The 23280-nt window shown below is 46.3% G+C and overlaps 1 protein-coding gene across 2 annotated transcripts in view; it reads left to right on the top strand.

Moving 5' to 3' along the window:
• The window catches only part of UBA7 (ubiquitin like modifier activating enzyme 7), a 69918-nt gene that overhangs the window by 2178 nt on the left and 44460 nt on the right, over positions 1-23280 (top strand). Inside the window, exons 2-10 of one of the 2 annotated variants that reach the window (XM_081970985.1) lie at positions 3614-3685; positions 4263-4431; positions 5891-6025; positions 13066-13172; positions 13379-13469; positions 14573-14711; positions 16745-16842; positions 22819-22965; positions 23082-23234. In XM_081970985.1, the coding sequence (XP_081827111.1) occupies positions 3630-3685; positions 4263-4431; positions 5891-6025; positions 13066-13172; positions 13379-13469; positions 14573-14711; positions 16745-16842; positions 22819-22965; positions 23082-23234 (1095 nt within the window). In that variant the 5' untranslated portion in view covers positions 3614-3629. Of the gene's footprint in view, positions 1-3608; positions 3686-4262; positions 4432-5890; positions 6026-13065; positions 13173-13378; positions 13470-14572; positions 14712-16744; positions 16843-22818; positions 22966-23081; positions 23235-23280 lie in introns of both variants that reach the window. The other variant, XM_081970984.1, reaches the window with a different exon arrangement.

Raw genomic sequence — 23280 nt, 5'->3', positions numbered from 1 at the left:
TCCTAACTCTGTTGGTGTACTCTCTTCTGACAATAGTTTTTACTTCTCCATGTTTGATGTTATCCAACTGCAGAATGTCTAAGTATTTGTAGGCTTCATTTTCGTTGCATTTAATTAGTTGGCCATTGGGCATTTCAATTTCCTCACATGCAGTGATTTTGCCCCTTTTTATAGATACAGTGGCGCATTTTTCTATGCCAAACTGCATTGAAATATCGGTGCTGAATACTCGGACTGCGTTTGTCAGTGATTGGATTTCTATTTCTGACTTTCCATAGAGTTTCAAATCATCCATATATAATAAATGCGAAATTTTTTCAGCTTCTTTGGCTGTTTGGTAGCCTAATTTCATTTTTTAAAAGATTACTGATAGTGGGATCATCGCGATGAAGAGAAGAGGTGAAAGTGAATCACCCTGGAAAATTCCTCGCTTGATATTAACCATTCCGTAGTTCTCATTCCCTACTGCCAACTCAGTTCTCCATTGTTTCATCGCCTTTTCAGTGAAGGATGCAATATTTTTACTAATGCCAGTTGTTTCTGAGCATTTTATAATCCAACTATGTGGCAATGAGTCGAATGCCTTTTTATAATCAATCCAGACCATATTCAAGTTCGTTTTTCTTTTCTTACAATTTTCTAATATCATTTTATCAATTAGGAGCTGATCTTTTGTGCCCCTACTCCTTCTTTTGTTGCCTTTTTGCTCTACTGGCAAGATGTTGTTTGTTTCCAAATAATCCATAATGTTATCTGCAATAATGCCTGTGAGTAATTTGAAGGTTTTTGGCAAGCATGTTATTGGTCTGTAGTTTTTAGGTATTATTATTATTATTTCTTAATGATTTTATGCTGTGTTCATTATTTCTGTTGATATTTACAACTACTGACCTGCAATGTTTAAAATTGTATAAATATTCAATTGTATAACTCTAATGATAAAAAAATTATTACCTAACCAATTTAATCCTGTTAAATTCCGTGATGCTGGTGATTTTCTTGTTTACTCCTCTTGTATTATTTTCTTTTGCCTTTTATTTTTTGTTTGACTTGTTAAGGTTTTTTCTTAACTTAATACTTTTGGGGACCCAAACATTTGTAGTATTTGTTTCAACGTCAGTCACTGATATTTCTCTATCATTCCCAGGGGTGTCAAACTCGATTTCATTAAGGACCACATCAGGGTTGTGTTTGACCTCAGGGGGAATGAGGTGGGCGTGGGCAGCTCAATGTCACTCATTTGGGGGGGGACTTCCTTCAGACCCTCCCTTTCTCATTATAATTTCCTTCCTTCCTTGGTCCCATCAAGCTCTGTTTTCAATGGCAATGGCCCCACGGGGCAGCTCTAAGCTCCCTGTGGGCCGGATGCGGCCCACGGGCCTTGAGTTTGACGCCCCTGATCATTCCCATACAAACTCCATTGTTTCCTCATTTCACTTTCATCTCTAATCATTTCTGTACTTTTTCATTACACTCACTCTGCTGGAAACTCCTTGTTCTTCCATTATCCCTGAAAAATGACCATATTGAAATTACTCTTAGAAGGGCACCTGAAACACCTGGGTTATCTTCTGTGTGTGAACTGAAGCAGGATCTCAACTGCTCTACTTGTTCTGTGCTTTTAAAATCGCCTGCCAGGCTGGCTGAGTAGTTCCCATATGTAGTCATAATCATATTTGGGCTGAAAAATCCAGATGACTGGCAGTTGGCACAAAGAGGCATAGAAAACACTTTTAATTTGTCATTGCCACTTGGTGTTTGTCCAGATTTTTGCGACCATAATACAGTACAATAGCCCCACCTGTTGAGGTCCAATAAGACCCTTTGTTTGTTTTAAAGATTACATGGAGCAAGGAGGAAGTTGGGCCAGGCCCCCTCTACCAATGAGCCTCAAAGTTGTGCCTCCCTTACTTGATTGTATGGCACTCAGGGGAAGTAGAAGGGAAATTAATGCCAGGTCTTAAAACTTCTGCCCTTGGTGAGATACAACACCCATCATACTACCACTATTTTTCAATCTAAAAGATAATAATCTGCCAGTACAGTTAATATTGCTACATTCATGCATTTTTCTTAGCAACTGTACAGAAGTGGCTTGCTACTGCCTTTTTCCAGAATGTTTTTCAACTTTCCAGATTAGCCTACAAGCTTTAGAATTTTCTGGTGATTTCCACTCCAAGTATTAATTAGGTTAATTCCTGATTCTGTTGAACTTCTGAACCTAGACACGGTCAGCCTATCCTGCCCTCTGCTGAGACTTGCTTTCTGTTTAAATTTATTTTATTTTAGTAAGCCAGTGTTTTTTTTTAAGAGTGATCATAGAACCCCTGGGAGACCTCCCCAGGGGTTCTCAAAATCAAAATGATTTGCCAAATACTGAAAACATGTGCAAAAGAATTAAAATTCTTCCCATTTTTTAATAATTGTTTTTAAAAACAGATTCCCCCCCCCCCGGAAAAGTATTTTATTTATCTAGGTATTTCTACATTATTCAATGAATAAATATTGTATAAGTGCATCAGTTTTCATTTTTAATGCCATAAATGGTAAATGCAAACAAAGGCTATTTTGGGATCTTCCACAATTTTTCTTAAGAGTGGGATCTCTTAAAAAAGAGAAAAGACCCCTCTTAAGGGGACTTGAAAGAAGAAAATGTCAAGAAATATTGTACTAAGTTATGCCAGTCCAGTCACAACTGAACAGCTTGCATGAAAATAGTAATACGGTTAAAACTAGACACAGCTACACAATCATAAAAAATAATAAAAATGTGATCAATCACACCTTATGTATTAAGGAAGAGCCAAAACACCATCCTCGTCAGGAAAGGATTGAAATGATTCCTTCAGCCCTGCAAAGGCCCTCTGAATCATCACGGTCTTAATGTCTTTGTGAAAAGTTAACAGGCTTGGGGCTTCTCTGATATCACAGAGAATGATGTTCTAGACTCAGCGCTGGCCAGCTGAGTTCACCCTTTTTAAAAGCCATTTTTCGCCCTCCCCAGGCTCTAGAGGCTTTATAGGAGCCTGGGGAGGGTGAAAAGAGCCTCCCCCGCCTCCCCCCTGAGGCCCTCCGGAGGCTTCATGAGCTTCCGTGAAGCCTCCAGAGCGCAAAAAAACGGCCCTACGGGCAAACCGAAAGTTCAGGAACGGATTTCCAGTTTGCTCTGAGGGTCGTTTTGAGCGCTCCGAAGGCGTCAGGGAAGCCTCCTGACGGTCCCTGAAGCCTCCGGAGGGCATCCGGGGGGGCAGGGAAGGGTGTTTTCGCCCTCCCCAGGCTCCTATAAAGCCTCTGGAGCCTGGGGAGGACGAAAAAAGCATGTAAAAATGGGGGGAGCGCCTGTAGTGCGTGCATGCGCACTGGGAGGTCACGCATTGCATTATGGGTGTGGCACGCCCGCACACGACCCCTCTGCACTCCTCCCACTTATGGCACGTGAGCCAAAAAAGGTTTGCCATCACTGAATCTAGAGGAGAGGACAATTCTCCTTGCAGTTTACTAAGCACAACCATGATTGGTGCCTGGACAATAAGTTCATGACGCAAGACTTTCCAATAGCCCGATTAAATGCCTTGGTCCTCCCTTTTTTTTTTTTTTGCCCCTGACAGTACAGAAGCAGCAGGATCAGAATGAGTGCCACGGAGAACCTTCCGAAGATCGACGAGGAATTGTATTCCCGCCAACTGTGAGTCTGATAACATGCGACACAAAAGTGGGAGGAATGCGAAGAAATCCCAAAGGGCTATTGCTTGAGAGCTGGTGTAATAGAGACTCATTGCTGACTGAGAGTAGTTGGATAATGAGTGAGCATCTGGTGGAATTTATTTTGGAGAAGAATCTGGGGATTAAGACAACAGTTAACACCACGAAGTAGTCCTGACAAGAAGTGCAAGCAGGAAAACCAGCTCTATCTTTGTTGTAAGGTTACATTAACAGAATTTTGCAAGATTGAAAGTATTTCTCCTCCCGCCCCCACTTTACAGAAAACTAGAGAAGGTCCTTTCTGAAATATTTACCACAGCTGTCCTGCGGGAAACCCTTTGAGCTGAGATATATTTTACATGCCGCGTGTCCAGCTTGTGCTCTCTTTCTGTCTCCTGAGATCATTCCATGCATAAAATACATAATGACAGAGGGAAGAAAAATAGAGAGTGGTAATTGGCAAAGGAAGCCAAGATAAGGGTGAAAGTGTTGAACAAGAACAAGAGTGCAGTTTGCTGTTAATGCTTGGCATTTACATCATTGTGATGTTTTTGTTCCAGCTATCTGCTTGGGCATGAGGCCATGCAAAAGATGGCCACAGCAACGGTGCTGGTTTGTGGAATGACGGGGCTGGGGGTCGAGATTGCCAAGAATGTGATTCTCGCAGGCGTGAAATCTGTCACACTCCATGACCAGGATGATGCTCAATGGAGTGACCTGTCCTCACAGGTATGCAGTTTACTGATTTTGCCGAACAAATTCGAGAGAGCAATTGTAAGGCTCAGGTCTTCTTTGATTCTACTCACACATTCTGTGCAGATTTTATTCTGCTGTAGCTGCTTTTCCACAAGCCGATATGTAGTATATGTAGATCCATAGACACCATGTGCGCATATACATGCATTCATCTATATGTTATCAATTTATAACATCATTCTGAGTCTCCTTTGCAGAGAGTATTTCTTTCTGTGCAGAAGGAGGTGGTTAAATAAATAAATACATTTATATGCTACCCACCTCACTATCCAAAGCAACTTTGGCATTCATCTCCTTTCTTAACATAAAGGAAGTGGCACATTTCTTGTGCAGGAGAATTGGAGGTACCTTGTTCTCCATATCCTCCTGTCTAAAGAAAAGTGATCCACCTTCTTCAGCCCAGAAAGGACGTTGGTCTCCACTCAGATCTCGGGGGGTAAATCAGAACCCCTGCAGATGGCTCAAATAATCCTAACCCTCTGCCGAACCCCTCCCCTAGTTATTGCCATGTCATTTCCCCTTTGTTCATGCTACCTTAAATTACGAATGGTGCCAGCAAGACAGTGTGATTCGCCTCTCCCACCCATTCACCTTAATTGATTGTGGATCTCACCAGCTCTGCTGCAGAAGGAATAGATCTTCATACAGGGCAATTGCTTCCACTTCTCTTCTAAGCTGGAAGAAGGAACTTGTGGCAGACAGAGGTGCAAAATTGAAGGAATGCCCATCATCTAAAGACAGTTTCTAAGTGTGTGATAGGATTCAATTTCCCAACGTGCCATCTGGATTCTTAATTAGTCCTGATTTTTGCTCGTTTAATAACAGATAATTGTTGGTAATTTAGCTCTATGCAACACATGGCTGAATGAATAATATCGCTTGGGATTCTAAGAGATTGCCTAATTTGGAAAGTTTAATGAATCAGCTGTTATTCGCTCCCATTAAAAGTTGTCAGAATGAGAAATGCCACGCTAATAGTGGCACTCTTAACTTTCATAAAAGATTAATTTAGAATCGGTGTTAACATATTCTAGGATCCTGCTATGCATCATTCTCTTTAGTATCTTATGTTCACGCAGTATTACATCTACTATGTTTCTTACACAGCGTATAGTGCAATATTTCTCACCCTTAGCAACTCTAAGATGGATGGGCTTCAACTCCCAGAATCCTCCTGACTGGGGAATTCTGGGAGATGTAGTCCATCTATCTTAAATTTACCAAGATTGTAAAACACTACTGAATACACACATTGTATGCAAATGCTGCTGGGAATGGAGATATAAAAGTCAACTCCATAATATGCTATTAGACAATGTGGTGCATCTGACAGTAAAATAAGGCAAGAAAAGGGTAAAAATGCTGTTTTATTGGTGGCAAAGAATTATGTCAAAGATTTTTCTTTACGCTTAGCTGTGCTGTTTCTCTATAGTTCTACCTATCAGAGAATGATGTGGGGCAAAACCGAGCTAAGGTATCTCAGAAACATCTCTCCGAGTTAAATAGAAATGTTGATGTGATCTCCCACACCACTGAACTGATGGAGACCTTCTTGGCTACTTTCAAGGTAAGACAGAGTTATGTGTCTCTTGCCATGGAGAAGAAAATATGGGAGAAGAATCAATTTTATCAATGCTAGATAGAAGCGATGAAAGCTAACCATTAGGCAGGATCTAGCTGAATGGATGGAAGAGTTTCTGTTCTTCATCCTGCAGTAGTAGCAAGCTTGTCAATCCATCTCAAATATTTCTGTCAGCTGTAACTTTATGATAAATTTTCCAAAAGAATTATAAGATTTTGACTAGGAGTTGCACCTGAAAATGAGTCGGAAATTTTCCCATGCAGTTGCCATGACTGACATGTCCAGAATGGATAGATGTGCGGTACACATTAAACAGAGAGCATAATCAGTGGTGGGATTCAATTTTTTTTTACTACCGGTGGGTGTGGCTTGGTGGGCGTGGCAGGGGAAGGTTACTGCAAAATCCCCATTCCCTCCCGATCAGCTGGGACTCAGGAAGCAGAGAATAGATGGGGGTGGGGCCAGTCAGAGGTGGTATTTACTGGTGTCATAGGAAACAAAGGCAACATCACAAGCAATAATTCTTACTGTAAGATCAGAGGTTTATTGTTTCTAATAATTTGGAACATAAGAAATGAATAGATATAAAAGATATAAAAAATATAATAGCAGTAATACACATGAATTAACAAGCCATTGCAATGGAGTCCAATGATACATAGCAAGTCCTGCAAGGACTGCTATAAATCAAAGGGCCCCGAGCTGATCTTGAACCTTATCCTTTAAACTGTTCTTCTAACCACATGCACGCTTCACAACTTCACTAACTCTCACTTTCTGTGAACACCTGTGTACATTGCCTTCAATTCCTCATTTCCAACAGTTTCATTCTTCCTGTTTTAAACGAATCCCTACAAGTGCATATTTTGCAAAAGGCACATTTCACAGTTAGCAACGGCTCAGCAGGATTACAAATATTTCTGGTAAATTTTGAAATCTTCTTAGCTGAAAATTTTGCTTCATATCTCTTTCTTCTGGCTTGTTATCATCCATAGGACTTATTGAATGTAATAGATCAATAGACTCTATTTCTTGATTCTCATACTGGTTCTCTGAACTACTCAAAATTTCTGCTACTGGTTCTCCAGAACTGGTCAGAACCTGCTGAATCTGGAGCATATGTTTGGAGAATGTCCTCCCGGTCATTTTCCGGTGGATGAGAGGGAGGGGTCACATGAGGGTTTTAACACAGCCTGATTGGTCCATAGACTGAGAGAAAATTGTTAAATGCTCCTTCCTTCCCATTAGCTCCCAGTTTCCTCTCAGTCTTTTGGTCCTAGCACTGTGTAGCTTTACAATCTGGTAGGAAAAATATTCTTTTAAAATAAATTGGATTTATTGTTTGGCTTCTAATTGGATATTCTAAATTCTAAATTGTAGGCTGCAACCCAGAGACAGTCTCCCTGTCCGGGCGGTTGGAGGAGGGCCCTGTGGGGCAGCCTTTGCCTCCCCTCCCCACGGGCCAAGAGTCCAAACCGGTCCCCGGGCGGGCGGGGATGTCGGCTTCTAAATCGACAGCCTTGGGAGCTCGCAAATTACCAGGCGCTCCGAAAACACGCGAAGAGCTCCGTTTTTGCCGCCCGCTTCAATCAGACGCTGTAGAAATGAGCCGCGCTGCTTCCGGCGTTTAAAAGGGAGCGTGCTAGTGGTTAGTGCCTGCGGAGGCTTGTAGAGGCAATCGGAGACCTCCGCAGGTCTAAAAGGAGCCGCAGCGCTTTAAATTCGAGCCGCGGCATTTGAACAAGCCACAACTGCATTGCGAGCATAGGGGCAGTCCTCGTGGACCTCAGAGAGTCATTGCGGCCATTTTCTCCTTGCGGGTGGCCATTTTGTATCACGCCACATGCGCAGGATGCGAGCAGCCGCGTGAGGCTTTTCCGCTGCAGTGGCTCGCAGCAGAAGGGAGCCAGCAGTTTTGGAGGACAACTCTTCAGCTCAGCAGCTTACAGCCAATGAGGTTGAAGGCACGTGAGTGAGGCAATGGCGGCTATACCTGAAGCAGGCTCTCCTCAAGCTCCAGAGGGTGCCACTATGGAGGGTAGAGGGAACCAGATGGATAGGCCCAGAACCAGGGCTGCTTCTTCAAATCCCAAGGATTCCCAGCGTTCATCCAGGGCAGCCACCAGGGATGAACAGAGAAGGCAGAAGGCCTTGGAAAAGGTGGTTGCTAGGGCAGAGAAGCAGTCTAAAGTGTCCAGACCCAGGTCTAGATCCAGATCTCCTGTTAGACCTCCCTCAGTTCAGTCTGGATCTTCACCCAGGGAGTTCAGTCCCTCTTCCCCTTCAGCATCCCCGGACATGTCCACCAGGGGTCTCAGACAGTCAAGGTCACCTTCTCCCCCAGCCTCACTTACTCCTCTTGGGGGAGGGGAGACTGATCCGTTAGAAGGATCTTCCACATCCTTTCAGGCTGCTCCCAGACTTGCCCCACAGAATCCTGCCCCCCTCCAGGATGATCTTGTGGATCTGGAGCTTTTGCCCGAGAGCATCAAGAGGCTCATTTCAGCAGCCATCACACATGGCGTAGCACAGAGGGACCGGGCTTCCCATTCCAGTAGGTCCCTGGGGCGCAATCTTTCTAGAGCCTCTTCCCCATCGGTAGTGAGCGAAACCTCTACCCGAGGGGAAGACAATTATAATGACATGGGGTTTTCAGAGGATGAGGACTCTGCTCCTCCGGATTCCCCTTCATCCTCGGCCTTGCACCCTCCAGCTATGTTTAAACCTCTTCTGCATAAGGCACGGAAGACCACAAATATTGGTACTGGGGTCCCACGGTTCCCCCACCCAGGGATCCTGACATGGCTATGTTTTCCAACACAGCTACTAACAAGGCAGAGATCCCTGCCCCGCCTTTGTTCTTTGAGGTAGTTAAGAATCAGTGGGCTCACCCTTCCAATTTCTCCAACCCGGGCAGCAATGACCGTCGTTTTTATAAGGTTGAGCAGACCTTTGCTAAGGCATTACAGCTACCCAACATTGACACCCCCATAGCAGCTTTGGTCTCCTCCCCCTCTGTAGTTTCTGGGGATGCAGCGGACAAAATGAAGCCAGAGGATAAGAGGGTGGAGCTTACTTTGAGGAAGAACTTTAACACATCCGCCTGGGCGGTTAAGTCGGCAGCTGCTGCTTCCTATTTTAATCGTACTACCGATATGTGGCTCCGCCAGCTTCAGGAGCGCATTCCAATTCAGGACGAGCGCCTCCATCAAGATATAACAAAAATCTTAGCTGCCTCTCAATTTTCGGCCGATGCAACCCTAGACGCTGTGAGATTCGCCTCCAGTGCCCTGGCCACTTCCGTCACCTTCCGTCGCCTGTTGTGGCTCCGCAACTGGCAGATGGACAATAAGGCTAAGTGGGGTCTGGCAGCGGCCCCCTATATGGGCCCCAACCTTTTTGGGGAGACCCTGGACCCCATATTAATAGAAAACAAGGATAAGAAGAAGGTCCTCCCTTCCAATGCTAAAAAGACAGAATCCAGACCCACTCCTTACCGCAGGCCCTCTCACAGGGCTCCGGAACAGGATCATCAGCAGAGATACTCCTCCTTCAGATCAGATAGACAATTCTCCCGTCCCTACTACCAGGACCGTAACAGGTTCCAGGGTCAGAACAGACGGCCCTTTCGGGGGGGGGAGGTCGCCCCTTCCGCAGGGGGAAGTGACTCGATCCCGAGCCTTCCCATAGGCAGCTGCCTGGCAAGTTATGCGGATCAGTGGGACAAAATCACCACCGATGCCTGGGTCAGGGCCACTGTTCGGTACGGCCTGAGACTGGAGTTCCTCTCCACCCCCCCGACTCTTTTCAGGACGTTTCCCCCCCCCCCCCCGATTCCGGAACATCGACGTCTAATGGATCTTGCCATAAAACATCTACTTGAGATTCAGGCAGTCGAACCCGTTCCACCCACAGAACGCCGGCGGGGCCACTACTCCAACTTACTTGTGGTCCCAAAGAGCTTGGGGGGCTGGAGGGCGATCCTAGACCTCAAGCGGCTAAACCAGTACCTCCTTTACAGACACTTCAAAATGTCTTCCCTCAAGTCCATTCTCCAAGGTGTCAGGCGGGGGGATTATCTGGCCTCGATAGATCTGACCGAGGCCTACCTTCACATCCCCATCCTGCCATCCCATCGCAGATATCTGAGGTTTTGCCAAGGGGATCTACACTTTCAGTACCGGGCCCTTCCATTTGGCCTGGCGTCAGCTCCCCGCACAAAGGTCCTGGCGGTGTTGGCGGCTCACCTGCGCTCGATGCTGGTGAGACTCCAATGTTACCTCGACGATGTATTGGTTCAGGCAAAATCCCTGTCCCAAGCCACCTCCGATCTCCAACTCACCATCAGGTGGCTTCAGTCCCTGGGGTTCTCCATCAATTTCCCCAAAAGTCATCTCGCCCTGTCCACACACATCTTACACCTAGGGACAGTAATAGATTCAGTGACAGGGATAGTCCAACTCTCCCCGGACCGACTTACCAGTCTTCGGCAGCTCGTAGTCAAGGTTTGCAGAAGTCGGTCAGTTTCCATCCTAACCTTGTCTCAGCTACTTGGCAAGATGGTCTCCTGCATCGGCATAGTTCCATGGGCCCGCCTCCATCTACGACCGCTCCAGTGGGCCTTGATTCCATACCAGAGGAGAAGGATGAGCAACTCCCTGCAGACTCTTCGACTTCCGCCATCAGTCTGAGTGTCCCTCCAGTGGTGGCTCTCCCCAGCTCTGCGTCGGGGCAACACATTCTGGGAACCGGACAGAGTGACGGTGACGACAGATGCCAGTCTGTTTGGCTGGGGGGCTCTGATGGAGGCCAGGATGGCACTGGGTCGTTGGACTGCCTCAGACCTTCAACAAAACATCAATTGGTTGGAACTGAAGGTGGCTCATCTGGCTCTGCAACACTTCAAGGTCTTTGTGTGAGGTCGTCATGTACTGCTTTTGATGGACAATGTCGCCACAAAGGCCCACATCAACCGTCAGGGGGGCACGCACTCCTGGGCCCTCTGCCTAGAGGCGCTGAAATTGGGCGCGTGGGCGGAGAAACATCTATCTTCATTGGTGTCGGAGCACATTTCCGGGGAGTCCAACCACCAGGTGGACTGGCTGAGCCAGGCAACCCTCGCCAACGGCAAATGGCGGCTCCATCCACAGCTGTTCCAGAAGATATGCCTGAGGTTTGGCACCCCGCTGGTGGACTTGTTTGCAACGTCATTCAACGCTCAGCTCCTGAGGTTCTTCTCCCGGGACTTCTTTCCGGGACCGGCTTGCGGAGGGGATGGATGCCCTCAGGAGCAGATGGCCTCGGGGCCTCCTTTAGGCCTTCCCTTCCATTCCCCTTATCCCAGGGACTGTCAGGAAGGTAGTTTCAGAGAGGGCCCATGTCATTTTACTGGCCCCTTATTGGCCCAGGAGACCATGGTTTGCGGACCTGATGCTTCTCTCAGTGTCCCAGTCATGGAGGATACCTCAGGAGGAGGTCGTCTTGTGCCAGGGGGTACTGATCCACCCAGAGCCCCAGTGGCTCCACCTGACCGCCTGGCACTTGAACAGCGACTCCTGAGAGGAGCCCACCTGTCCGCCAAGGTCATTGAGACCTTGGAGGCCGCTAGGCATCCTTCCACCACCAGGATCTACAATTCCACTTGGGCGGCCTTTGTCAGGTGGTGTGGCCCGCTGGGTCTGGACCCGACCAGGGCCTCGGTAGCCAACATACTAGACTTCCTGCAGAAGGGATTGGATGGCAGCTTGGCCCTAAATACTCTACGCAGGCAGGTAGCGGCCTTGGCCACGGTCCTGGGGGGGAGAGTACTCATTCCCTTTCCCATTCCCCTCTAATCAAACGGTTTCTCAAGGGGGCGGCGAACCTCAGACCTCCTCCGTGCACAGGTTCCCACCTTGGGGCCTCCCACTTGTTCTCAGAGCCCTAACAGGTCCCCCGTTTGAGCCCATCCGGACGGTTCACTTGCGACTGCTGACTTTAAAGGTGGCATTCCTGGTGGCCATCACGTTGGCCAGACGCATTTCGGAACTGGGTGCCCTGTCCTCCAGGGACGATCTTTGTATTTTTCACCTGGATAGGGTAGTCTTCCGCCTTGACCCCACCTTTCTGCCAAAGGTGAACACCCCGTTCCATAGGGCACAGGAAATTATTCTCCCAAATTTCTGCCCGTCCCCGTCCCACGAAAGGGAACGATTCTGGCACCGACTAGATGTTCGGCGCGCTTTGCGCATCTACCTCAGGAGGACGGAGGGGGTGCGTAGGTCAGAGGCCCTGTTTATTTTCTTTCAACCAGGGTCTCTAGGGGCCAGGGTGTCCTCGGCTACCATAGGATGGTGGCTGCGTCAGGCTATAGTGACGCCTACGAGGCCTCAGGGCGGGTTCCCCCGGCAGGCATCACAGCCCATTCAACTCGTAGCGTGGCTACCACGGCAGCATGGGCCACCAGAGCCCCATTCGAGGACATTTGCCAGGCAGCCACGTGGGCTTCCCCGATCCCTTTTATTCGCCACTACCGTTTGGATTCCTTTGCTTCTGAGGAGGCGTCCTTCGGTCGTAGGGTTCTACAAAGGGTGGTGGCAGATCCTCCCCCGGTGCCCTAGTCTTCCCTCCCTGGGACTTAGCTTGGGTATGTCCCTCATGTGACCCCTCCCTCGAATCCACCGGAAAAAGAACGTTGGTCTTACCTGAATGTCCATTTTCGGTGGATGAGAGGGAGGGGTCACTTTCCCACCTTAGAATAGGGCCGGGGGAGGGCCGGGGAGGTTCCCGGGTTTCTTCTTGTGCTTCCTTTTATACAGATGCGGTACCTCGCCTTCGTGGAAACTGGGAGCTAATGGGAAGGAAGGAGCATTTAACAATTTTCTCTCAGTCTATGGACCAATCAGGCTGTGTTAAAACCTTCATGTGACCCCTCCCTCTCATCCACCGAAAATGGACGTTCAGGTAAGACCAACGTTCTTTCTCTGTGACTGGATATTGCTTTATGTGGCTTATGCTCTGAACCTCCATATCCAATCTTATTCCAGGTTGTGGTCCTGACCAATTCATCATTGAAGGAACAGCTGGATATCAGTGATTTCTGCCATGCCAACCAAATTTGCTTTGTCCTAGCTAACACAAAGGGCCTGGCTGGGTATGTATGGATGAATGGGTTCTCCTTTTTCTAGGAGGGGATTTACATGAATAATGCTGGAACATTGCAGAGATATTTTTTTTGTATAGGAAGACCCTGTGGTTGAAAGTTACCACCGGTCTGTATGTTTGTTAGGTATTTCTAAAGGTGGCACCTAAGTTGAATGCATCATTGGAAGCATATTTTTTTCTTTCTCTTGATTCCAGACGGGTTTTCTGTGATTTTGGAGAAAAACACGTGGTGTATGATCCTTCAGAAGCTGACCCAGCATCTGCTGCCATTGAACACATCACCTGGGTAATTTCCTTCATTGTGATACAATGGCTGTTTCACCCAATATACAATCACATACTGTGCAAACCAAGCTAATATCTTTTCACAGCTACTCTTATTTTCTGCATTACTTTTCTACTCATAATTCCCTTCTTGTGCCATCTCCTTTAAAACCTGAATATAATGTATCTACCCAAGGCAACCCCCATATTTATTTTCATGAAGGGGTCATCAGGAGATGGTGTCTGACTTTGGTCAAGGGGAATCATCTAAACCAGGGGTCGGCAACTTTAAATACTCAAAGAGCCCTTTAGACCCATTTCCCACAGAAAAGAAAACACCGGCAGCCACAAAACCCTTTTGACCTCTAAAATCAGGGGTGTCCAAACTTGGGAACTTTAAGACTTGTGGACTTCAACTCCCAGAATTCCCCAGCCAGCCAACCTGGCTGGGGAATTCTGGGAGTTGAAGTCCACAAGTCTTAAAGTTCCCAAGTTTGGACACCCCTGTCTAAAATGAAGATAACACTGCATGTATCGTTTTTTACCTTTATGCTATGCATAAAAAAACTATAGTGTGACACATTTATGAAATCAATGAACTGCTATAGAGAAAACAATTTTTTATTCCTGCCTGCAACAAAAGCATTTTGAACTCCGAAAAAAAAGATGGGTTGAAAAACTCAATAAATCGCGTGCTGGCGGGTGTCGCACATTGGCGGTTATGATGCATATTTTGAGTGACAGTGAGCCGCAGCAGAGGGATGAAAGAGCCACATGTGGCTCCAGAGCCATGGGCTGCAGACTCCTAAACAGTGAATAATGTCATGACGAGGGGCTTATATTTATGTGAAATCTCAGCTCATTACCACTGTGGATGTGGAATTTCCATTTCAAAGCAACTATTCTCTCTCAAGCTGAATAACAGGAGGTGGTGGAGGTAAGCCAAGCTGTCTGGTTTTTTCCTATAGCTGGACTTACTAATTAACCCTTGTCAATTTTATTAATATTGCAAGGTCAACTTGGAGTGCATTTTATATTGGAGTTCAAACGATTGGAGAGGAAATAGGTTGATCGTGCTGAAAGGGAAGATTAATAATTGATCTCGAATTTCTCTCTTTTACTCAGGGTAATCCTGGTCTCTTGACTATGGCCCATGATGATGAGCAGGAACATCGTTTTATGGATGGTGACTGGGTGATCTTCTCTGAAATTGAAGGGATGACACAACTGAATGGTTCTAAGCCACGCCAGATTTGTGTGAAAGGTAACAGGACACTTTTTCTTTCCCGTCGTGGCTCCATGTATCTTTTTTACTTGAACGCGGAATATGTTCATAAAGAACTGGAGGATTAACCCTTAACCACAGACTCATTATTTCGGCTATGCTATTACAGACATGAGATCATAATGACCTTAGTAGCAAAAAGACATTCGATGTTTTCATGGTTGGATCTAAAAATGGATGTATAGCGCAGTAAACCAAAAATGTATGGATCTCTAGCAAATCCACATTGTGCAGGTCACTTTTAGTTTCTCCATCCTTGAACTTCCATTTTTCTTCTCTAATTTTTACATTGGTCCACTGAAGGTGGAGCTAATAATTTCTTTAGAAAATAATAATTTGCAAATCTCTAGGGGAGTAGGTGAATTTCCAAGATTTCTAGCTGCTGGCCATTGTAATTGCACAGTATTGTGACTAGCAGTTCTGGAGCTATTGCTTCCAAAAGGCGCAGAAGACATTTGAATCTGTTTTTGCCATATAAATTATTGCATGACGTAGATTGTACCTGGTCATCAGTTTCATTGGGAGCTCCATCATTGCTGATGTCAGAATTGGTGGCTGCGGTGGGTTCTTCATCATCCATTACAAAATGTTCATCACAATCTTATTTCACTTCACTTAGACCACACTCTGCTTCTCCATCCCATTTTAGAACAGTTTCTTTGCCATTTGGATCACCAAATCACACTCTTTTTGGAGGAAAACTTGGCCCCAACATTATTTAAAAAAAAAGGCTAACAAAGATCTGCAGTCAGATTAAAATTAATACAGTGCAGGAGGCGGAAGCCTTCATTAAAAAGCATTTCTCCCTCCTAGAAGACAAACATAGCGAAGGTAGCGGAAAGAACAGCAAGGTACAAGACAAGAGAGAGGGGGGGCTGAGGCTCCCTCTGGGGACAGGGAGGAAGGAGCAATATCGAAAAGGCTCAGGTCACAAAAATAAAAGTATTTGAAATAACAGTAATTGGTGATATTCTAGAAAGTGACAAAGGAAAATGAATGAACACATGGTTGAAAATATAGAATAAGACCTCGTTTTCTGCTTGTCTTTTATATTTTGTTTTCTAAGATTGTAAACGTGAGTTTTTGGATGGATTTCTATCACTAGTGTGGGAGCTGCCAAAAATTTTTTGTATATCCCCTTACCTTTTCCCATATATGTGTAAAAACCAATAAATTTTTAGCGCAATGCTGCCTACACTCTTATTGGTGGGAAAACAAAAAACTATTCACAACTGAAATGGTCCATTTCTAAAAATAGGGGTATTCCGAACATTTTGGAAAACTGTTGTAGTCACAATGACCGCAGGTCTGTGGTTATGGGTTAATACATCAAGAATCTGAGCTGGTGAATATACAGATAGTACTCAACTTACAATAGTTCATTAGGTAACTATTTGAAGTTACAACAGCATTTAAAAAGTGACTTATGACTGTTTTTCACACTTATGACCATTGCAGCATCCCCACGGTCATATTATCAAAATTCAGATGCGTGGCAACTGGTTCATAGTTAAGACGGTTGCAGTGTTCCAGGGTTATGTGATCAGCTTTTGTGACCTGACAAGGAAAATTATTGGGGAATCCAGATTCATTTAACAACCATGTCACTAACTTAACAAATGCAATGATTCACTTAACAACTGTGTCAAGAAAAGTTGTAAATTGGGGCGAACTCACTTAACAAATGTTTTACTTAGCAACGTAAATTTTTGGGCCCAATTGTGGTCATAACCCGAGGACTATCTGTATAAGAGAAAAATGACAGAATAATATAGTAGTGATGTTGATAGGAAAATTAAGGGAAGTTGTGAGACTTCAATGTGGAGGTTTAAAATATTTGTCAGGGAACCAAAAACACTTCCAAACTCAGAAAAACCTAAGTTGCAAAGGTTACATTTTTAGCAATTGAAGTTACGTTTTTATCTGACTCTGAAAAGTAAACTGCATAGGGTTAGGAACAACGTTAATCATACAATCAGGGCAGAACCTGATTCTTTTTGCTCTGTTTTTAGGAAATAACACCCTGGAAATTGGAGACACGTCTTCCTTTTCCCCATACCAGCATGGTGGGATCATCACTCAGGTCAAGATGCCTCAAAAACACTCCTTTGTAGGTTTCACATTTCTGAACTATACATATCTTGGGAATTTTGAAAAATTGAGTTCTTCTTTTCAGTTTACTTTAGAGAAAGGACTGATACTTGGACAAGTATGTTGCTGTAGCTAAGAATTGTGACATGTACAGTATTATTTCATAGGGAAAAGACATTAAAATAAGCTTCCCTCAATGTTTTACCTTCCTGAGATTTTTAGAGTATTGATAAAGGATCAATACCCTAAAAATCTCAGGAAGGTAAAACATTGAGGGAAGCTTATTTTAATGTCTTTTCCCTATGAAATAATACTGTACATCTCATAATTCTTAGCTAGAGCAACATACTTATCCAAGAACACTGTACATCCTCCAGTTGAAATGAGGCTGGGAAGTAGAGCATCTGCTTGAGAAAGGTTACTTGCTTGTGATATAAAATTATGTGTAGGAAACTGTGCTGGCCACACTCAGTAGTATAATACATGCTGCATGCAGAAAATATCCAGGTTGAGTCAAGTTGGGAAGGACATCTGTCTGAGCTCAACTTAAAAGTCACTGTAGATCAATGGCACATTTATCAGTAGTGACATGTAACAGAATGATTCCCCTCTTCTGATCTTAACACACACACACACACACACACGAGAGAGAGAGAGAGAGAGAAAATGGCAGCACATCCTTTCCCAGCAGAGAGTATTGAGGCAGAAGATGCTAAGCATCTCATTCTTTCCTGGAGTTGAGGATTGGATCACAGTCTGAAAAGTTGGGGGTAGTTAGTGCACTCTCTCTCTCTCCTTGTATATATTTTGTAGTTTGTACTTAGGAGAAAATGGTAAATGCATTTCAATGGTAAATGCAAGCACAGCCCCATGTCTTGTTCATTATTGTATAATTATATTAGCAGAAATGAATGTCAACAATAGTATTCCATTTCTTTATGTACTTCAAAAATACCATAGCTCAGCGGTCCCCAACTTTTCCGGCTCTGCAAGCCAGCAGTGGGAATGGAAGGGTAGGGGGAAGAGGTGATGTTTTTGTGCGTGTGCTTCCCACTTGTGCAAATGAAACTTCATGCCACCACTTGCACAGCCTGATTTCCAACAGGTTTTGGCCCAGTACTGGGCTGCAGACCGGGTTTGGGGATCCCTGCCATAGCTGATAAGCATTAATAGTAATTTTCTAGTCTATAATTTCTTGTAAAAGTGGGCTTTTTCCTGTACGCTACTTGGAGAGTCCAAGCATGGATTAAATTCTGACTGCCCTGGACTGAATTGAAAGATCTTTAGCCACGCCTCCTCTTCCGGCTCCTCAGATTTTTCAATTCAGTTCTAGCCCAATGGACACATTTTTAAGTGGTTCCAGTATATCAACAGAAATTTAACCTTAACTTGGACTTTCCAACCACATAATTCTCCATTCTGCAAGGAATTAAGGTCTGTTTAAAGTTAGCCTTTGATTCCCTTGCTTTTGCTTGTTACCGGTGCTTTTTCCAGGCTTCCCCAGGCGCGCGTGGTTTCTCCGACTTGCTGGGCAACGCAAGCTGGCTTGGGAGCCACCGTGATTGCCCTTTGTATTTGCGCAGCGGTCAGCGGCAAGGGGGGCCCAGCCGCTTATGCTAGATTGGGCGTTTGGCGCAATGGTCAGTGGTGCAAGGACCCAGCCGTTCGCGCCATCGCTGTTCCTGATTTGAATTTGGCGCCGTTTTTCTCCAGCAGTGATTGTCGTGGTGGCCATTTTGAGTAAGGGAAAGCTTCTGGTGGCCATTTTGTTTGCAATTTTGCTGCATTTTTTCCCTGCGTTTCGGAGTGAGCATTGCAGAGTGGTGACAGCGTGACTTCTCTGTCCGGCAGTCCAGCAGCCAGTCCCCCCCCCACCATTAAGTGGCAATCGCTCAGCAACAGTGAGGTGTTGGTCCTTACCTTAGGCCTCCCTCCAGCTGTTAAATCTGCAGGCACTGGGAGGGTTGGATCTCGCGCCAGAGATTTCCTTGAGGAGGCGCCGTTGAATTATTCATCTCAGCCAGCGTTCTTTCCGCTTCTGAACCAGCAACTGCAGCTACCCCAACTGTGTTCCAGGTGGTGAGTGGTGCCCAGACTACACTTGCTCACAACACAATGGCAGACAACTCCCATCAGGAGGCAACGCAGCCAGGGCCCTCTAGCAGCAGGAACCTTACCAGGCAGGCTAGCAAAGCAGCCTCAGAGGTCCTCAGCAGACAGAGCCAGGTGGGCGGAAAGAAAGGAACAAAGTCCCAAGATCAAGTTGCCCCCAGGCACCAAAAAGCACCAGAGAAACAACCTGAACATGCCCAGTAACAACCGGTGGCTAGTTCTCCAATTCCTGCAGTGGAATCACCAGAGGCCCCAGCACCTACTAATCAGGACCCACCATGGTCGGATAGTGAGGACCAGGGCCAGGAATTTTCATCAGATGTTTACTCTGAGTCAGTTAACTCCCCTAGACCATCCCTGGGGGATAATACTGATTCGTTTCACTACTCATTAGAAGCAGAGGATTCTCCTCCAGTTTTATTACTGGCTCCACAACATCCTCTGCCCTTTCAGGCCACTAAGCATAGGCGGCCTGTAGAAGACAAGGGCCAGTCCTCTCCTTGGAAATGCAGGATGTTATAGCCAAGCCATATCCAAGGGCATTGCAGAGGGTCTCAAACAACGTGCCAAACGACATTGCAGGGCCAGGTCTTCTTCCTCTAAGGCTGTTTCTTCAGAGGCTCCCCAGGGATCCGTCTCTCCCTATTCCTCGCTGGACAGCGAGGATTCAGCTGTCGATAAGGACATCCTTCCAGAGCAGGAGTTCTCCGGGGACGAGGGAGCTGTCATGGATAAGCCAGCCTTCACTGGGTTGTTTAAACATGCTTCGTTCAAGACAATCTTGACCAAGGCCAAAACAACAACCCGTATGGGAATAACTGCCACCGATCCGGCAACAGTAGACCCATCAGACCCTAGCGAAGGTCTTTTTGAGAAACCAGTTGTTCCCCAGGAGATTGTGCAAGTTCCTAAATTATTTTTGAACATAGTGCAGCGTCAGTGGGTTCAACTGGGCACTCTAGCCACGCCTGGTAGCAGTGATTAAAAACTCTATATGGTGGATGCCTCCCTGGAGGACTTATTAAAATTGCCTCAGGTAGATCCTCCGGTACAAACCCTAACATCCTCCTCAGTCTTGCCTCCTGACCTATTAGAGGGCTTGAAAGTGGAGAATAAGAGATCTGAAAGGGCTTGTCACAAGACCCAGCAGGCGGCTGCCTGGGCCATTAAGACAGCCACTTCAGCGTCCTTAATGTCCAGGGCCTCTCTCCTCTGGCTCAGACAGATTTCTGCTAAGCTTCCGGCGGGAGACACTAAATTGAGGCAGGAGTTCAATAAAGTTTTAGCGGCAACAAAATACACTGCGGATGCCACCCTCAACTCCCGCTAAGTTCGCTTCCAGGGCTCTGGCTTCTAATGTCACCACCAAGCGGCTCTTGTGGCTTCCTCACTGGAACACAGACATGAGGTCCAAGTGGAAGTTGGCCTCTGCCCCCTTTAAGGGAGGGAAACGTTTCGGGGAAGACTTAGAACCTGTCCCAGTCGAAAACAAGGCCAAAAAGAAGATTATGCCGTCTGTCACCAAGAAAACGGAGCGCAAAGGTTCTGGTTATTTCAGAAAGCAATCCTTTCGTTCCTCAGAACCGTCCACTAGCACTGGTCAATATCACCATCCATACAATCAAGGGCAGGACCGGTCATAGGACCATTGGCCTTTTCGGTACAGGGCCAGACAACAGTCCTTCTCCAAGTGGCCCTTTCATGGCAGATCAGGCTCTAAGCCTTTCCGTCGCTATAAGTGACAATCAGCTGATGGTTCTCATCAGAAGGCGCCTGCAACTATTTCAGGCCGGATGGGAGCAAACAACCTCAGACCAGTGGGTACTTCAGACCATCCGTCTGGGTCTGACCCTAGAATTCATTTCCCCTCCCCCTCGCCACTTCATCCGCTGCCCCACTCCCTCTTCCCCAGCCAAAAGGTCCCTAATGGAGCAAGAGATCCAGCACCTTCAGGAAAACCAGTACCAGCAGGTCAAGAAGGGTCAGGTTTTTACTCAATCCTGTTCCTAGTCCCAAAGAACTCAGGAAGGTGGGGGGGGATATTAGATCTAAAGAGATTGAACTACCACCTAGCATACAAACGCTTCAAAATGCAGTCTCTCCAGTCAATCTTGAGCTGCATCAGGCCAGGGTATCTACTAACATCAATAGATCTCAGAGAATCGTACCTTCACATCCCTGTCCGCAAGGCCCATCATAGGTTCCTGAGATTCTACTATGCAGGAATGCACTATCAATACAGGGCCCTGCTGTTCAGCCTATCATCGGCCCCCAGAACATTTACAAAGATTCTGGCAGCTGTGGTAGCAGCTCTGAGGTCGCTTCCAGTGAGACTTCAAGCATACGTGGATGACATCATCATCCAATCGCCGTCCCGCCAGCAAGCGGTCAGAGACCTCCAGATGACCATTAGAGCTCTTCAAGGCCACTGGTTCTCCATCAACATGGACAAAAGCCATCTCACCCCTACCACCAGGTTGCTGTATCGGTGCCATCATAGACACTGTAAGTTGCCAAGTCTTTCTGTTGCAGGAGCAGATCTCCAGCCTCAGACAACTGATTCTTCAGGTGAGAGCCTCACGGACCGCACCCATAGTCCTGCTGTCAAAGCTCCTAGGCAAGATGATATCTTGCCTCTCGATAGTACTGTGGGCGAGGCTGCACTCATGACAGTTGCAATGGTGCCTTCTACCCCACCAAAGGGCCAAGAAGAGCAACTCCCCATCTCCGATTCTGGTTCCCTTCAAGGTCCAACAGTCCCTGCGGTGGTGGGACTCTCCTGCACTGGCCAAGGGCAGTCTCTTCCGCGAGCCACATCGCCTAACCATAACTACGGAGGGCAGTCTCTTCCGGATGGGGGCACATCTGGACACTCAGTTTACCCAGGGCAGGCGGTCCGAAGGCGATCTCAAACACAACATAAATTGGCTGGAATTAAAAGGGGCGAGACTAGCTCTCCTTCACTTTCAAATGACCATCTAGGGCCAGCACATGATGCTGTTAACGGACAATGTGGCCACCAAGGCACATGTCAACCGCCAGGGGGGCACTCACTCCAAGTCCTTAATGGCGGAGGCAGAACATCTGGGGAAGTGGGTGGAGAAACATCTGTCGTCCCTTCGAGCGGAGCACATCTCTTGGGTGAGAAATGTCCAGGCAGATTGGTTGAGCAGGGCCATGATCGATCATTCGGAGTGGCGTCTGCACCTGGACCTCTTCCTCAAGATCGGCCGGAGAACTCTCACCTCCCTTGCTTCTTCTCCAGGTACAAGTCCCCCAAGGAAGAGGGTTCTGCTTTGCCGCTGGCCACCAGGCCTCCTCTATTGGCTTACCTGAAGGGTCCTTTTCTGTACACTGTGAGGAGAGTCCAACCCCACCCTAGGGTCTCTCTCAGAGCTTCCATGTGTATACACATTGGATTTCTTGATGTGAATTTGTGACTTCATTACCAGACTTGACTTATGCAATCTATGTTGACTTGAACTAAGAACAGACTCAATGGAACCACATTTGAACAGTGTTACAGGTCCATACCTTCATCGAAAAATCTGAGGAACTGGAAGAGGAGGCGTGGCTGAAGATCTTTCAATTCAGTTCCAGGTCAGTCAGACAGAATTTAACCCATGCTTGGACTCTCCTTGCAGCGTACAGAAAAGGACCCATCACTACGGAGTCATTATATCTCTATCTCCAGTTCTTCGTTACGGTGATGTTGGATATAAAATTCAAAAATCTGAGACTTGCTGAGGTAGACGTTCCTGAGCTAGCTGGGCTTCACATATTCTTGTGGCAGGAGAATACTATCTTGAGATATGGTATCTGAGAGAAAGGATGTGTTATTAGATACAGATTTCCCTTTTTGCTTATTTCTTGATATTCCTAGAAGTCTCTGCGAGCCTGCATGGCTAATCCGAAGATAAACACCCAAGATAGAAAGAAAATGTTTCGTTATCGCACTCTTCATGCAGCCTTTCAGGCACTTGACACATTCCAGAATAAATTTGGTCGACTTCCTAGCCCTCAGAATCGGGTAAGTCTGGCCAACCTAACTATCCAGCTATTTACTTTCCCTTTCCCTTCCTTTCCCTTTCCCTTCCCTTCCCCAGCCAAATCTTTTCTTCAACTTCAGTAATTATTCCTTGGCAGGCGGATGCAGACATGTTAGTAGAGCTAGTGAGGACCCCCGATATGGATCAGGAACAAGAGAATCTGATACGGACATTTGCGTATGGATGTATGGGGGATCTGAGCCCTATGAATAGCCTTATTGGAGGCCTTGCTGCTCAAGAAGTCCTAAAGGTGAGTAGCAGAACAGGCAGAGTTGACTGACTGACTGATTTGATTG

This window comes from Natrix helvetica, assembly GCF_964273705.1.
Source record: "Natrix helvetica genome assembly, chromosome: 1".
NCBI lineage: Eukaryota > Metazoa > Chordata > Lepidosauria > Squamata > Natricidae > Natrix > Natrix helvetica.
The sequence above is the reverse complement of the archived record's forward strand: the minus strand, read 5'-3'. Positions and strand labels throughout refer to the sequence as shown.